General features: G+C 37.7%; 2 protein-coding genes across 3 annotated transcripts in view; one reads left to right on the top strand and one right to left on the bottom strand.

Moving 5' to 3' along the window:
• tnn (tenascin N) overlaps window positions 1–12,666 on the bottom strand; it is a 43,526-nt gene extending 30,860 nt beyond the window's left edge. The window contains exons 1-3 of one of the 2 annotated variants that reach the window (XM_020595631.1): window positions 12,387–12,666; window positions 6,959–7,116; window positions 974–1,216 (exon numbers count right to left, since the gene is read on the bottom strand). The gene's annotated coding sequence lies outside the window, so the exon portion shown is untranslated. The remainder of the gene's footprint in view (window positions 1–973; window positions 1,217–6,958; window positions 7,117–12,386) is intronic. The other variant, XM_020595633.1, reaches the window with a different exon arrangement.
• On the top strand, window positions 11,789–15,062 carry mrps14 (mitochondrial ribosomal protein S14). Its single transcript, XM_020595634.1, has 3 exons — window positions 11,789–12,060; window positions 13,858–14,022; window positions 14,289–15,062. The coding sequence occupies exons 1-3, from the start codon at window positions 11,992–11,994 to the stop codon at window positions 14,469–14,471; spliced, it is 417 nt and encodes a 138-aa protein (XP_020451290.1). The 5' UTR covers window positions 11,789–11,991; the 3' UTR covers window positions 14,472–15,062.
• Window positions 15,063–15,986: the final 924 nt, after the last annotated feature.

Genomic DNA, 15,986 nt, shown 5'->3' with positions numbered 1-15,986 from the left:
TAGGCACCTGTATAGCGCCACTGCTAAAAATTAAGTGCCAAAAGCCAGTCTGAATAGGTGTGCCTTTAATTAAGACTTAAAAACCATTAACTCTGTTATAGACCAAAGCTCAGGGGGCAAGGTATTCCAGAGCTTGGGGGGCATATACGGCAAAAGAACGCATTGGATATACGCATAGTAAATATCACCTTTAATACACTTTTCCAGACACTAATGGCTGTCACAGTTGTTGATGCTGATTTATTTAACATTGTCTGAACACTGATACATGTTCAAAGTCAATTGTGAACTTTTTGCATCCAAATTTCAAAATGCTCCCACAGTGCATCTGGATTAAATCTCTTTTTCATGTCAAGACTTCCATTGTTGTTCATTGCAACAAACTAAGAAACAATATACGATGCTTTCAGAGTATGCACAATGACATAACTGCATTCAGTGTGTCAAACCCCATCACCCCTTCATATTTATCAGTGACCAAGACTTTGGTAGTGCTGCCATGCAAAACCAGACTAACATAAGAGCAATTTATGCCCCAGGACATATGATAAATTACAAGCGTCAAGTGGAATTTTAGACTGTAACTGACAGTAAAATGTGGGTGAAGAACTTGGGTTGCACCGTGCTTTATTCAAGTCGTAGTGACCATCAGATTATAGTGCAGAAGATGTATAAAAAGTGAGATGAAGAAGAGAGAAAAAGAGGGAGTGAAGGAAAGATGGCTATAGAGGAGCCTGATGGATAGCAAGAGAAAAGGAGATGGGATTGGAATTATGTAGAAACAGACAGTACAGCAGAATTAACAAATGTCAGCAAAGGCTTCTTGATAGTCTTGAAAATTGATTTAATTTAGCCTACTTAAATCACACACCTACAGGTTAACTGGACTGATGACAGCCAGAGATGTGAATTTAGTTCAAAGTTTGAATCACTGAAAAAAACACAGTAAAACTACAGTAAAAAGCTGCCTTACCCTTTCTTTAACCTTTTGCTCCTCTGCCTGCTTTCTTTCTCTCGTTGCTCTGGAGGACTGGACACCACTCACCAGGCTTCTCCCTCTGCCACCTGTTGACAGGCTAATGATTCAAAGTTCTCGACTCTGCCAGTGACTTTTGCTCCTTCCCTCCCTCTTCAATTGTAAAAAATTCTTCCAAATGCCTGTAGGCCAGTGGGCAGTTAGTTTGGGAGCGTCTCCTCTCGTCTTCTCTTCAAGTGACTGAATGAAAAGGGAGAGATGTGGAGGAGGAGAGATAATAAGCAGCATTTACTACATTTCACAGAGTTAATCACTCTCTACCTACCCACTTTCTTGACTTTTTAATAACACATTTTTTCCGCTCTATGAGTTTGGTTACAGTAATAGTTGGAACTAATCTCTTTAGCAGAAGGACAAGGGTGAGTTTGATACCAGGCTTAGGACAAAATTGCTTAAATAAGAAGTTTTTTATGGCAGATTTGGATTCAAATGACATGAATCCAAAAGACTGTGTTAGAGATGGAAACAGAAAACACATATCGGCATCACCCACCATGACCATTACCAAAGACCCCAAGTGTCGAGGCTGGCAACAGTTTACGCTGACAACGGCTGTTAGTTTCTAAATACATAAGTAACATTTCACATTTCTGTGGGAACACTAATAACCAAAGGATCGTTTGTGAAACAGGAGCTGAAGATGAGGGGCCGTGTGTGGTTGTTTGTACAGAACTAATAGTTTTCAAACCTTTAATTGTACTCTCCTACATGTTGGACAGCCTTGAGTTTTTGGTCCATTGGTTATATTAACCAGTGTGTGATGACATGATTAGCACCATGTGTGTGAATTCACTATAGTCTTTTGTTCTTTGCACATCCTAACATACATAAATCCTGTGTTGCAACTGAAAGGCTGGATGTGATAAAACAGTAAAACAAGCAGACACTATAAATACAAGCTAAGTTAAAAGGACCGACATTTTGGAAAATATTCCTGTTGCCTTACTTGGAGTTGTGTTTCCAACTACTTGATGAATGTCGAGTATTCACTCTCTTAAGCTAAGTTTCAGACTCCATCAGCATATGAGGGAATATTTAGCTTTCTGATTATGTGTTATTTTATAGCATATTTACCAGATTTGAGAAACAAACAAACAAAAAAAAAAAACAAGGAGGCAACAAGAGGCAACATAACTCTTGAAAGATAATATCTGTCATTTTGCAGCAGTGTCTCTAGAAGCAAACTGCTCCAGGGAGCAGAGATGAATGAATCACTGGGTTCTCCATAATGACATAGTCATTACAGAGAGTTTACAAGATGTAACCTTGGAACATGAGTGTATTTAATGTTCAGCCTCAGATTTGATCCGGCACCAGTGTTTTACCCATCCTACTAATTTCCATTATCATGAGCTAGAAAACTATGGCACTTTCAATTACACTGTGTCTAAAGAATTAAGACTACAGATATTAATTAGGCTGCCTTTAATTTCATTGTATCACGTTGAAAGGTTCTACAGTCTGTCATTAGAAAGATAAGGATCTGGAATTATAATAATTAAATCAGTCATAGTGGATGGTGAAATTAAAAGGAAAGGGAGACAAAGAAGATGTATCTGATATTAACTTTGTGATATTTCCCTTTACCACTTTGGTCAAAAAACTAATGACTAAAGAGTACTTTTATATGGCATTGGCATTGAATGGGCATTACATTATATGCAGTAATCCATAAATGCTATTGCTGTATACTTGGCATACCGATAGGCAGCAACAGTCTGCATATTCACTCTGTGTGTATGATGGAATCAAGGTCATTGTGCCAGGACTTAAATCCTTCCATGTTTGTATGTATATAGAGGTTGAAGCAGACTGTTATCTGAGATCAGCTTCAGATGTTTGGACCCAATTACGGACTCTGGAATTTGTTCATAATTGAACCAGTTCCAAATAAGCTCAACTGGATGTATAGTTATACACTCAAAGACGAACAATCCATAGCATTTTTTAAGATTCTGTTTCAGTTGCCAACCCGTCCATGAGAGCTTTCACTAATTTTGAGACCATGATGCTTTGGTTCAGGTGTAAACACTGACCAATCTTTTTTTACTCATAAAAGATCCTTCATTCCTTTCATTATTCGATAGATTTATATCTTTACATTTAAAAGGCCATCTATCCATCCATTATCAGTGCTGACACTTAGAGACAAATAACCACGCACACTCACACTCACTCCTAAGGGCAATTTAGAGACACCAATCAACCTAAACTGCATGTCTTTGGACTGTGGGAGGAAGCCAGAGCATCCGGAGAGAAGCCACGCAGGCACAGGGAGAACATGCAAACACTGCACAGAAAGGCACCGGGTGGTCTGGGGCATTTTAAGTAAAATGAGATTAAGAGGTCTTAAATCTTCACTGACTTCATCTACAGTAAAAATGCTAAAAATGCCATCTGTCCTTTCCGCATTGCATCTATCAATCAGTTTGTCTCTCCTTCCTCATTTGAACTTAACAAATGTGCTACTCATTCCTGTGCATCATTCATGTGCTCGTCTGGTGTGAGGATGTGCTGTGAAGGTACTGATGACATTTACAGTGCTTCATGGGACAATGAAGACATTTCATGCATGTCACTCTACTTTCAGGGAAAAGTACTTGTTGGTTTCAGCCCGTGCCAGGAAACACACCCCACACTAACAGCAGATGTAACAGAATTCCTCACAGCAGGGCACATTTTATTTTAGGGTTGCTTTAATGTGATCCATGGCTGTACATTGTTTCCTTTGTCTGGGAAAAAGACTGTCTCTGAACTCTTATTAGAAGTGTCCTCACATCTCTAATCTTCTCTTCAATTTCCCTTTATATTTAAACGCTGCTAAATGAAGGTGTTTTGGCAGCATCTAAATGCAAACCACAGCATGCTCAAAGATCAACACACTTGCTGGATACATGGGATAATCCCACTGATATAGTCTGTAATTAACTATAAGCATATTGTACAATTTTTTTTCTGCCTTCGAATCCTTTTTAAAGCATATCGCCATATTGTGCAGGGGTGGATCTGGTTCCTTTGTGGGACTGTTCCAGTTTACTGTGATTCACTTTTACCTTAGGACCATGCACAAATTTAGAAAAAAAATCTGGAACTGGTAAGCTTTAATGCTTTGATTAATCATAATCAATCACTTTGTTTATGTTCCTTGATGAAAGTGGAAAAACCTTGTCTTAAACAACACTTGAGCATCCACTTTTCAACTGGTTTGGGATCTGGTTTGAAGGGTTAGTCATGGCTTGTGTGGTTTACATAATTCTCATGCTTGTAAAACATTTAGTGCAGATATGAGGTTAAGGAATGGGGACAGTGCTCACCCTAAAGAGACCATTACCAGGACTGAAATTTTTGGCGTAGGTGAAAGTAAGTCCTTCACCATGAGCCATACTGCATATACAACAACACTGTTTAGTTGCCTGTAAACTGCAGAAAAGATTTTTTCCCTGTGTCACATTAGAAACAGGGCTTTAGTTATTACTCCTGTTCATAATGGACATTTAAAGAACCCTTTCCAATGTGCTTTATTCCTGGACAAAATTGACACTTTCAATATAAAAATGTATTTGCTAATAACAGCTAATAAGAGAATTCATCAGTTAATCAAATTTACTCAAATTTGAATGTAAAATTCCCTCTTCGTATTTTCATCAGCAGTGTTTTCCTTATGAACTGTGGTAAAAGAACACTAAGAGGGACCTTTGTACTACAAAGACAAGAACTTTGGAAGATATAAACTTAATATGTGTAACTCAGACTGCTGAAGTTTCACATTAGCTTCACATAAAATAACACTTTTGCTGAGGATGAGGACTGTGGATGTTGTTCTCCATCACTTGCATTCCAGTTGCATTAGGAACAAGCCTTATGAACAGGAGGAAATAATTACAGCAAGCAGGATGTATTTCAGTGTTTATGTGTCTGTGTTAACATTTAACTGAGCTAATGAGTGCATTATTTATTGCTGCATGTCTTTAACAGATGGATGTTATTTTAAAGAATGGATGGTTAGCTTTTGAATATCCACATTTGTGTGTGTTTTAGTGGTCACACGCAAACCATAAAATTGAATCTTTGCAGTTTGCAAAACTGCATACTCCACAGAAAAAGTACGGCCATTAGGAGATTAATAAAAACATTGGACATAACCTCTCTTCAAATCATAAACTTGGCACCACTCACTTTCATATCTGTCTGGTAAGTATGGAGCTAGAGCCAGAAGCAGTTAGCTTAGCTTAGCAAGACTGAAGACAGGAGGAAAGCTAGCTCTAGCTAGCTCTGTCCAAAGGTAACAAAACGCCTACAAGCAACTTTAAAGTTTAGAAATTAACATACTATGTCTCATTTGTTTAGTCTGTTCAAAAAGTGTAAAAGTGAGAAGCTGTGGTTTGGTAGGAGTGTGAGTTTTACGGGCACTGCTTCCAGTCTTTATGCTAAGCTAACTGTGTCCTGGCTGTAGCTTCATGTGATGGGTGTTAATTCTGTCATCTAACATTAAAAAAAGCCCATGTTTTACAGAATGTCAAACTATTCCCTTAAATCTCTCCTGAAGTTTAAAACTTGGCACTGCAAAGATAAGCACCCATCTTGAAATCACTCAGCCGATAAACCTCCCACTTAACCAGTGTCTGAGGCTACTGACCACATTCGTGCAAATGCATTTAAATGCCAACAGCCATTTGGAATTGCTGCCTGTGGTCAAATGACTGCTTTCAGTAACTTAAATCTGAGCTGTCATTGGATCCTTTCAAGTAAATATACAAAAAGCACATTATCTCTACCTTTTGAACCATATGGTTCCATAAGGGGAACTGATGCATCTCTGACTGTGTGTTTCCTAAAGAATTTGGAAACTGTGGACTGAGAGGGCCGATTGGATCAGAAGGAGCGCTACTCTGTGAGGGGCTGAATGCAAAATGAGAACTGACAGATGGATCCAAATAGGACCCATAGATGCTGTATCTAACACATGAAATGTGTTTAAAGACTGACTAAATGCCTGGCTACACAGCCACCTCATAGCTGACAGTTTTTCATCATTGTGCTAAAATGTTAATTTTTCCATTCCTGTTTAAACATGCAAAAATTGCTGTTTCACTGTATACATGGAAATGACGAGATTAGATCAGAGGAAAGGAGAACCAGGCAGTACCACATTCTGCATGCAGGCTGTGTATACCAGCTGAACACGTGTGACATTGGTAGAAAGCTGATCAGATTAGATGACACAGTGTAGATAAAGCCTGTCATTTCAGGGGGAACAAACTAATGCCATATGGAGGTTTGGTTAAATATATTCGTTCAAAGCCCTTGTTTTGTGTTCACCTTTCTTTGATGCCTGCCATAATGTGCACATACAGACTCATACTGTACAGTATATGTTCATAAACTATAGGCTGTTGCCCTGTCACCAGCTATCTTGACTGCACACTACAGTTGAATATTATGTTCTTTGTCAACCACACACAATAGCAAAAGCAATATACAGCATGTGAACTAACTGTACATGTTCAACTACTTTGCGTGGTCAACACACACATCTTTTAGATTTATTATAATGATTAGTGGCTTCTGTTTTGTTAGACAGTATAATAAAAAGCAACAAAAATGATCTGACAATGATATGTAACGACAGCTGTGGCCTGGACTCAGACTTGTGACATAATAAGCACAAACACGGTCTCCTGCTTCAGATCATAACTTACAGTAGAAGACTTGGATCAAAGGTGTAAATATATTTGTCTCTGCTTTTCATAAAATATACAGTCAATTAAATGCTTTGTATATACACTACAATTCACAAAATAAGAAGAACCTGCTGTCAGAATGAGCCCAACATGAGTTCAGTGAAACACATTAGTGAAAGAGCAAAGTGGAACAGACAAGAAGAGTCAAGCAGCAGTCTGACAGATGATCTGGTGTCATCACCTGCTACAGAGCTTCCTGGGCTGATGTGGATACCAGTCCTCAGGACTGGGTCATCATGTCATGGGGCACCCTGTGGAGACCTGACCCTGGGTCCACTGGCTGACATAACCCAGCATGCTTTTTGATCTGAGAGGCACATCAGTGGGTTTTTTTCTTTGCTTCAGAGAAGAGACACAAAATTAGAATTAAAAAAGTCATGTTCAAGCAAATAAGGATGTGTCATTTTCTGTCAAAACATGTGGCTGATACTAATTACAAAGAGAAACTGGGTCAAATGCAACAGACTGCATTCACCATTGTATGAGATATCTTATTTCAACTGATAGGGAAAACGAAGTTAAGAATAGCCTCTGACTGACAGGTCAAGACCTTTAGGCTCTCCACTGGAAACTAGAAACATCTGTATTATCTGTATTAATATCATTCAAACACAAACATGGATAGAAAGGGCTCATTTGAATCAATATTTCCTCACACCCTGATATAAAGGAAATTATTTCAGCTTTGTAAAATGGCACCAGGAGTTACCCTTCTGATTCTTACGGGTCAAGAAATCTTTGTTTTTGAACCTAATGGACTACACTTCCTAGTGTGCTGCTGGTCCCTTAACTTATGAATAATCACAGATGGATCAGTGTGTATAGTCTTATTCATTAAGCATGTACTTTCCTGCTTGCATGTGTGCTATAAATGTGATCAAGCGCTCTCTGTTTCTTTCTTTCTTTCAGTCTCACTAGTGGGGGAATGCTAGACATTCCCAAGGACTGGAAAGCAGGTCATAACCTGAGTCAGTCAGGTCATGGTCTCTCACTTAATGAGCTATATTTGGTTCAAATGGACACTGATAAGAGTAGGAGGAAAAGGAAGTCTCATGCTGACATGTCAGTGAAGATATCAGAAGAACTAAAGATTGGCATTGCTATATCTGTGCCTGATACTTAAAGTCTGTGTACTGTATATGCACTGCACTGCTTGAGGTATAATCAAATATTGTTACAGTAATAATCACTTTTAAAATCAATCTGGAGACATAAAGACTTTTATAATAAATGACAGTGGCTGAAATTCAATATAAAAGAAGCACCTTACTATAATATGTGCTTGGTTCTTTTCATATGGCAAAAGGTTTGTCAGAGACATACAGCACAGAATAATAGACCATCTGAAAGTTTTTGAAAACTGTGGCTCCACTTGTGAAGTTTACAATATCTCAAGGAGAAAGTTATTTATTTTACCCAGCAGGAGAAATAGAAAATGTGTCAGTTATATTTTGTATCAGGCATGGTAAGAATTTGGTTTCATAGAAATGGTAGAAAATTTCAGATAAACTGTAAGCACTTAACCACATTTATATAGACTGGTCTTCCATGATATAATACTTTCTTGGCATTTAGAAGCTATAACGTGTTTGGTGCAAATAAAACAGCCACACATAAGCAGCCTAAAGCATTTTTTAAACTGAAAAAGCATTTTGCTGGCACAAACTCAAAATGGGCTAAATCAGAGCTTAACAGCTTATCTGTAAGTGAGGTTCCCCTCTTCTCATTGAAGTACCCATCTTGGTTTTATTTTTTAATTTGCAAGAATAAAAAATACAATACATTAAAGTACAACCCTCAACAAGCATTCCACGTGGTTCTGCATTTACTCCTCAGAAAATATTTGAAATGAGATACACTACAATGGAAGAAACTGAAATTAATTAGCAAATAAGAGAGGGCAAATGTTTTAAACATACATTAGTTGAGTTGTTTTGTGCCAAATTCCATCACATTATAACCTCATATAACATTATTTTATTGTATAGGAATACAAGAAACATTTAGCAGCTGGAGAAGACTGAACTCGAACTGGTCTTGAACTACCAGAGGCGTACATGCTGAGATATGATGCTATAACCACAGCCTTGAACAGTCTCAACCAAGATCACGTTCTCTCCAAGATGCCAAAGCTTTGTTTTTCTAAGTTTTATTAATATATTTTTAACTACTGTTTTGCTCCTGCCTGGTGCAGTCTGGTTATGTTTGGCTGTCCACAGGCTATGTTGTACAGAGTGAAGTCAGAAGTGGACAAGCACACCCACTAAGAAAGACAGCACTTTTTTATTTTATTTTTTTTTTTGGTTCCTATAAAAATGTCAAATAAAGTTGTTTCAGTGTATCTTTCTTCCATTTCATCAGTAAGGTAGTCACATATGAAAGAGATGTGACATTAGGAGAGACTTGTTTCCTTGCTCCTTGTGAAATAAAATTGTGTTGGAGTCAAATGGTCCCAAGCAGCCACCTCCGTTCCTGTCACATTTAATTTCTGTGTGCTATGTTGGAAATCAGTCTAATGTGTGATCAATAGACGAGTCTTGTTTACCTCTTCCTGTTTAGAGTGGGATGAAAGGATGGCAGCTGAAACTGATGAACACCAGAAAGAACAGCTGGTTGGCAATGGTTGTCTGTCTGCTACATATTAGTGGAAACTGATGATGGATTTTAACAAGGCACATTTATTGTCCTGCTTTGAGGAACTTATACTTTACCTGAATATTTAACTTTTCTAGTACTTTATAGTATGAATTGTACTTTTTACTTCTCTACATTTACATTACAATAATAAGAAGAAAGACAACTTTACCACAAAATACTGTATATTAACATGTTGTAAAATATGGTGTGTTAAAAATTAGCCCAGCAGTATATATGGTGATCAGTGCTACCTTAACTAGTTGCAATATTAAACTGGTGCCTACATGCAAACTAAAATACCTTAGCTTGTTACTCAGTTGTATATTTTGCTGATTATAATTCCTTACTTTTACTTAAGAAAGATTTTGAATGTCTGCTGGTATTCACTCACCAAAGGATTGGGTTTAAGGCTATTCAGTTAATTCTGATACATGACAAATATATAGCTATGTTACAGACATGCATTACATTTGACTGGACAAATGATAAAGTTTCAGAATAAAGCCAAAAGTAATCTGAACTTATCACAATATTTGTATGATCCAGCATGCAGTCTTCATCCCCTGTCAAGATGTCTGTCTACACAAAACCTTTATTGAATATTTCATTGCTTATTTGATGCAATTTTAAATGATCTGCTCATAACAACTATTTTAAACCTTCGAAACAATCAGAGCTAGTTCTGCTAAATTGTGTTTTACTGCTATTGTCACTACATATGGCCACAGTTAAGCTTCAATTCAAAGCAGGTCATTTTTCAGAGCCTTTCATGCCTTTGACATCTCTATGCTATGAAAGTAAAATACACTGTAGAAGGAAAGAGTTTGCCTTCCCAGTGATCTTGGAACAGCCACTTCAGGGGTTTCAACAATGAGCCAAAAAGCAGCTTAAATATGATATAATGCAACTTTCGAATGACAGTGCTATATTTTACTACTCTCAAACACTAAAAAAGATTTTCTTGGTTGACAAACATGTAATTTACAGTTATTGTGATTTTAACAGATTTGTTGCCTACTAACCACAGACCTCAAGTAAAGAAAAAGACTGCCATTTCATGTAACAATAAATATAATCCCAATTCTCAATTATACTGCTTGTGGTTTTCTTTATAAGGTAAATTATGAAGACGGGGCTCTGCACTTTCATTTATTTTTAAGGAAACTGTTGACTTAATTCTTGGAAGAAAGAACAAAATCAGTTATTATTCATTCATCCTCCTCTCTTTTGCTGCTCATGTGGATTCACTGCTGCACTGGTACCACTGTTTTGGGATGGGGGCCATCTCAAACAGAGAGTCCACAGAACTTTAGCTCAGTTTTAAGATATGCAGCAAATGTAGGTTAAACATAGGCTGCATACAGTCAGCTTTTGTTTTCACCTGTTCATAGAAATTTGCTAATAACTTCAGAAGGTCAGTAGTTTAATATTAACAGTTTACATTTTGATATTTGAGCATGTGCAGCCACTTTACTCTGTCATCAAATAGTTCAACATAGACACAGCAGATGACAGTTGATGAAGCTGCATGCTCCATAAACACCAAAAACCATTTTCCGATCCACTGGTACTGATTAAATGCTCCAGGTTCTTACAAATTTAAAACCTGTTTAGAACTGACAACCCTAGGAACTCAGAGTCATTCGCACCAGTGCGCTAAAATGATCTTTCACATTGGTACACTCTAATTTTTACTCACATAATGGAAGGGAAATTCTTGTACAGAAGAGCCCTGCTGACTTGTTATATATTATTCAGCATCAGGTTTACAAATGCCACCATCTAAAAGCAACACTGATGCACTTGGTTTACTGTCATTTATCATTAAATTCAGTGCTCAGGGGCCTGAACAGATTTTTCAGCCTGCTTCATACAATTGCACTTGACAGAGGACTGTCTACAGTTTGTCGTGCGTTAATATTCTTCCAAGAACATGTTCCCTCAAGGCTCCAAAATAATCGGCAGTGTAAACCTTTAATGGAATCTGCTGCTTTTGTTAAATCTTATTCTATAAAAGCTTTTGGCAGTACTAAACCATATGTATCAAGAAGATCACTGCACTATTTTATATATGTATTTACTTCCTTAAAACACAAGACTTTCATTGTTAGGGGTGTAAGGAGAGAAAAGGAGTGGATTTTATAAAATTTAAGAACAGATTTCCATCAGACATAAGGTTTAGATTCAATGTGAGGAGGGATCTCACTCCTGTAGTCGATGATGAGAAAGAGAGTATGAGCTTATGATCACAGAACTGCAGTGCCACCTGCAGCTGTTTAAGTAGTACCACAAGGGTCTAAAATTCAAGTCGTAACCTAAGGTTGGAGTCTGTAAGTCAAGTCACAGCTGCAACAGGGCATGATAAACTGATGAACAGCAATCATTCATGCCGTCTTTGCTAAATGTTATGACCCAACATAATAGCCTATAGTGACATTTTAGATAACTTGATTATTCACACAACTTTCGTGTTTGTTTTCCAACTGTGTATCATTTCATACTCCCGGTAAAGAGGTGGAGATATTTCGGGTGTTTTATCGCCCTCTTTCGCTGGTTTTTAACAGCAAATCGTTCAATATGGCGGCCCACAGGATAGCATGTTTAGGTTTAAACGCTCTTTATACCACTGTCTCTGTCCAAAAGCAGGTAACTTACTTAATATTTAAGTGTATTTTGTGGTTTTGGGTGTTTTATTAAGTTTGCACTGCATATCCATGACAGCGGAATAGAGAAAGTAACGCTGACAGCATTTGTGTTCTAACTATCTTTCTGACTTTAGCTTCGTAGCTAATGCTAGTTAGCCTAGCTACTAATTATAGTAAAGAACGTATTTTATGGTGTTACTAAATCATTATCTCTCTGTTTGTAGCTATTGGCAAAAAGTGTTCCCAGGGGAAATTTAAAACTGTATCTTACTGGTTTTGTCTGTGGCGCCTTATATGATATTTTAGGTCATTTTAATGTATCCTTACCTGTGTTCGACTGAAACGAAGACAAACCATTAGACAAACGTCATGAGTGTCAGAGAGCTCGTAGTGAAGTGATAACGCGTAGGGACATTACCAGGTTTTGTTGACATTGGCATTATACCGTCTATTTATCACTGAGCTCATAGTTGATGGTATTGTACAGGATTACTCAGAGCTGTGCCTAATTTTTGTCCTCAATTTTTACATATATTAGAGGGGCAGAAATGTAGTCCAGTACAACACCACCACTAACTACTGACCTCAGTGCTTAAACCCATAGTCTAATGCCGTGGTTCTCAAAGTTCGGGGCGCGCCCCACTAGTGGGGAATAAAGACATGACAGGTGGGGCACAATGAACGGAGAAAATTAGAAATGGGTCATTAATACAAGTAAATTAAAATAACATAAGTTCGGGGTGCGACAATAACGGTTTAACGTCGGCATGTTAACTGCAGCGCAACAATATAAGGTGACGTTCGCACAGAGGGCCAGTAGTGTACGTATTGGGCATAAAAACGTAAATGGATAAATTTATTACATGGACCACAAAAAAGCAAGCGATTGAGGGCAAGCAGACAAACAACAGGCAGTTAGCCTTATCAACCAAAAAGCCAGACGAAAAGAAAATATGATGAAGCTTATCTTGCGCTTGGATTCATGGTGGGAATGGTGGGGACAGAGGAGAGACCCATGTGTGTCTTGTGTCTTAAACCGCTGGCAGCAGACATCATGAGACCCAACAAATTAAGAAGACATGACAACACACCCCAGTCAAATGCCGAGCAGCTCATTCGCCCTGTAACTGTAGACATGGTGTCGATTATGCTGGATGAAGCAAGTGCTGCAAAATTGAAAAAATGTGTTTATAACAAAATAAACATGGTCATCAAATGGTCATTTTAGTATGAGTATACAGATGAACTGTACAGTACATCTTAATGTGTGGTTCTCTTTCCTTGATTTTCCAGTCTTTCCCTTATTACAAATATACATGTACTAATTATTAGGCTATAATTTACCTCAGTAAACAGCAGACAAATGACAGATTCTTCTCAGTTAATAGGTTTTGCCTCCATCAGTTTTGGTTATGTATTTCATAGCTGGACAGCTACAGAGAATAAAAACTGATGCTTTGATGAAGGTGACTAACAAGGTGGTGATGAGTGAGTCAGTCCCAAGGAACATGTTTTGACTCTGTACCAAAGTACACACTAGTGCGAATAAACAAAAATGTATGAAATTACAAACAAATGTGTTGGTGGGGATATTGTAATTGGTGGGGCTGTATTCATATCACCTCTGTGTATATCTATGCATTTTGTTAGTTTTCAATCTATCATCTACAAAAATTTGAGAACAGCATGCAGTATTTTGCTCCAGTCTCATAAGGGTTTGAGCTGTTCACTCTGTGTGGTGTACAGGCACATGATATTAACTGTCCACCGGTAACAACCTATGGAACACTGTGTGCAGGTCCTGAGGAGCTGCTGGGTGGCTGTGGAGCAGGTGAGGGGTTACTATGTTGACTGGAGGATGGTGAGGGACGTTAAGAGAAGGCAGATGGCCTTTGACTATGCTGATGAGAGGCTACGGATCAATGCACTGAGGAAGAACACCATCCTACCCAAGGAGCTTCAGGTAGTAGAGATGAAACATAATGAAAATATCATGAATATAGTGACTAAAACTATCGTGGTTAACAATATTGTTATGGTAATTTTAAAATGTGCTGAAAATGTTTAGAAAGCACTTTGTAAGTACAGCCAGCACAGGTCATTCTCAGTTGACTGTGAAGTAAACTGTCACAATATGTCTTATGGCGCTATTATTGGAGATGATTAATTAAATTTGACAAATGATTTAAATACAAGAAATGAACAATTTCTTTTTTAAAATACTTGCAGGAGGTGGCAGATAAAGAGATTGCAGCACTACCCAGAGACAGCTGCCCTGTGAGAATACGCAACAGGTGTGTGATGACTTCGAGACCTCGGGGAGTGAAGAGGAGGTGGCGACTGAGCCGGATTGTGTTCCGTCACTTAGCTGATCACAACCAGATGTCTGGGATTCTGAGGGCCAGGTGGTGACTGGGGATCCAATGGACACTACAGTCACAATGGATTATGAAAAAGAGGCTGTTTCAGTGGTTATGATCACATGAGCAGTACATCAATATTCAGTGCAGGCTTGTTTTGGCCTTTTAGTGTCTGAAGTCTTTAGAAGTATTGACTATAATAAAACATGTCCACCAGTACCCGTAAAAGCCTGGAGGGTGTTAATGGTAAAAGCGAATCCATTGAGATTACTGCAGCCTGTTTTCAATGTTTTGTATATGCTGAAGAGGACATGAATATATTATTTCTGTAGATGATGTTTGCCATGATCGGTAAGTTAATTCTGTTTCTTATGACTCTTAAATATGAAAAACGTTTAAATGTGTAGTATTTAAAGAGAAAGTGATAATGCTACTTCTCAGTGGTGCAAATGTCCAAGTAAGTTAGTGGACTAAGAAAGGGTTGAATAAATATTATACATTTCTAACCTCTTTTGCTTATTGTAGATTGTTGAAGTTGATACAGAGACTAGGAATGTTTTATAGCATTTTTAGTATGATTTTGGAGAAGAAACTCATATTCACTTTCACCATCAATAAGGCAAATAAATTACCTTTTAAAAGACTGGCCTAGTTATCACCTAAATAGAAAGCTATGTGTCCTACAATGTTATAACATTTTATCCTAACTAGGGCAGAGAGAAAGTCTAAAGTTCCATTTCAATCACTGTCCTTTCAAATATACTATGTGGCTGTAAACAGTTGGGTTGAGGATATTTTAGTTCAAAAGCAGTATCTTGTTTCACAGTGTGGCAGAGCTCATTGACCTATATTGAACCACTAACCTTAATTTAAATAAATTGCATTTTAATAATATGTACAGTACTATGGAAAATACAAATACAATAGCCTCCAGCTTTTAGCATTAGTCATGCCAACTAATTGGACTTTTTCTGTTTACTGCACTATATATGAAGTTGCATAGTTTTTGAAAGCATCCGGGTTTTTACTTGCAGTGCCTAAAACATTTGCACAGTATTATACTTTTAATATACAGTGGGTATGGAAAGTATTCAGACCCCCTTAAATTTTTCACTCTTTGTTATATTGCAGCCATATGCTAAAATCATTTAAGTTCATTTTTTTCCTCATTATGTACACACAGCACCCCATATTGACAGAAAAACACAGAATTTTTGACATTTTTGCAGATTTATTAAAAAAGAAAAACTGAAATATCACATGGTCATAAGTATTCAGACCCTTTGCTGTGACACTCATATATTTAACTTAGGTGCTGTCCATTTCTTCTGATCATCCCTGAGATGGTTCTACACCTTCATTTGAGTCCAGCTGTGTTTGATTATACTGATTGGACGTGATTAGGAAAGCCACACACCTGTCTAAGACCCTACAGCTCACAGTGCATGTCAGAGCAAATGAGAATCATGAGGTCAAAGGAACTGCCTGAAGAACTCAGAGACAGAATTGTGGCAAGGCACAGATCTGGCAAAGGTTACAAAAAAATTTCTGCTGCACTTAAGATTCC

Source organism: Monopterus albus, unplaced genomic scaffold (assembly GCF_001952655.1).
Source record: "Monopterus albus unplaced genomic scaffold, M_albus_1.0 scaffold28.1, whole genome shotgun sequence".
In the NCBI taxonomy this organism is placed as follows: Eukaryota; Metazoa; Chordata; class Actinopteri; order Synbranchiformes; family Synbranchidae; genus Monopterus; species Monopterus albus.
Note: the sequence above shows the minus strand (reverse complement) of the source record. Positions and strands in the feature narration are given on the sequence as shown.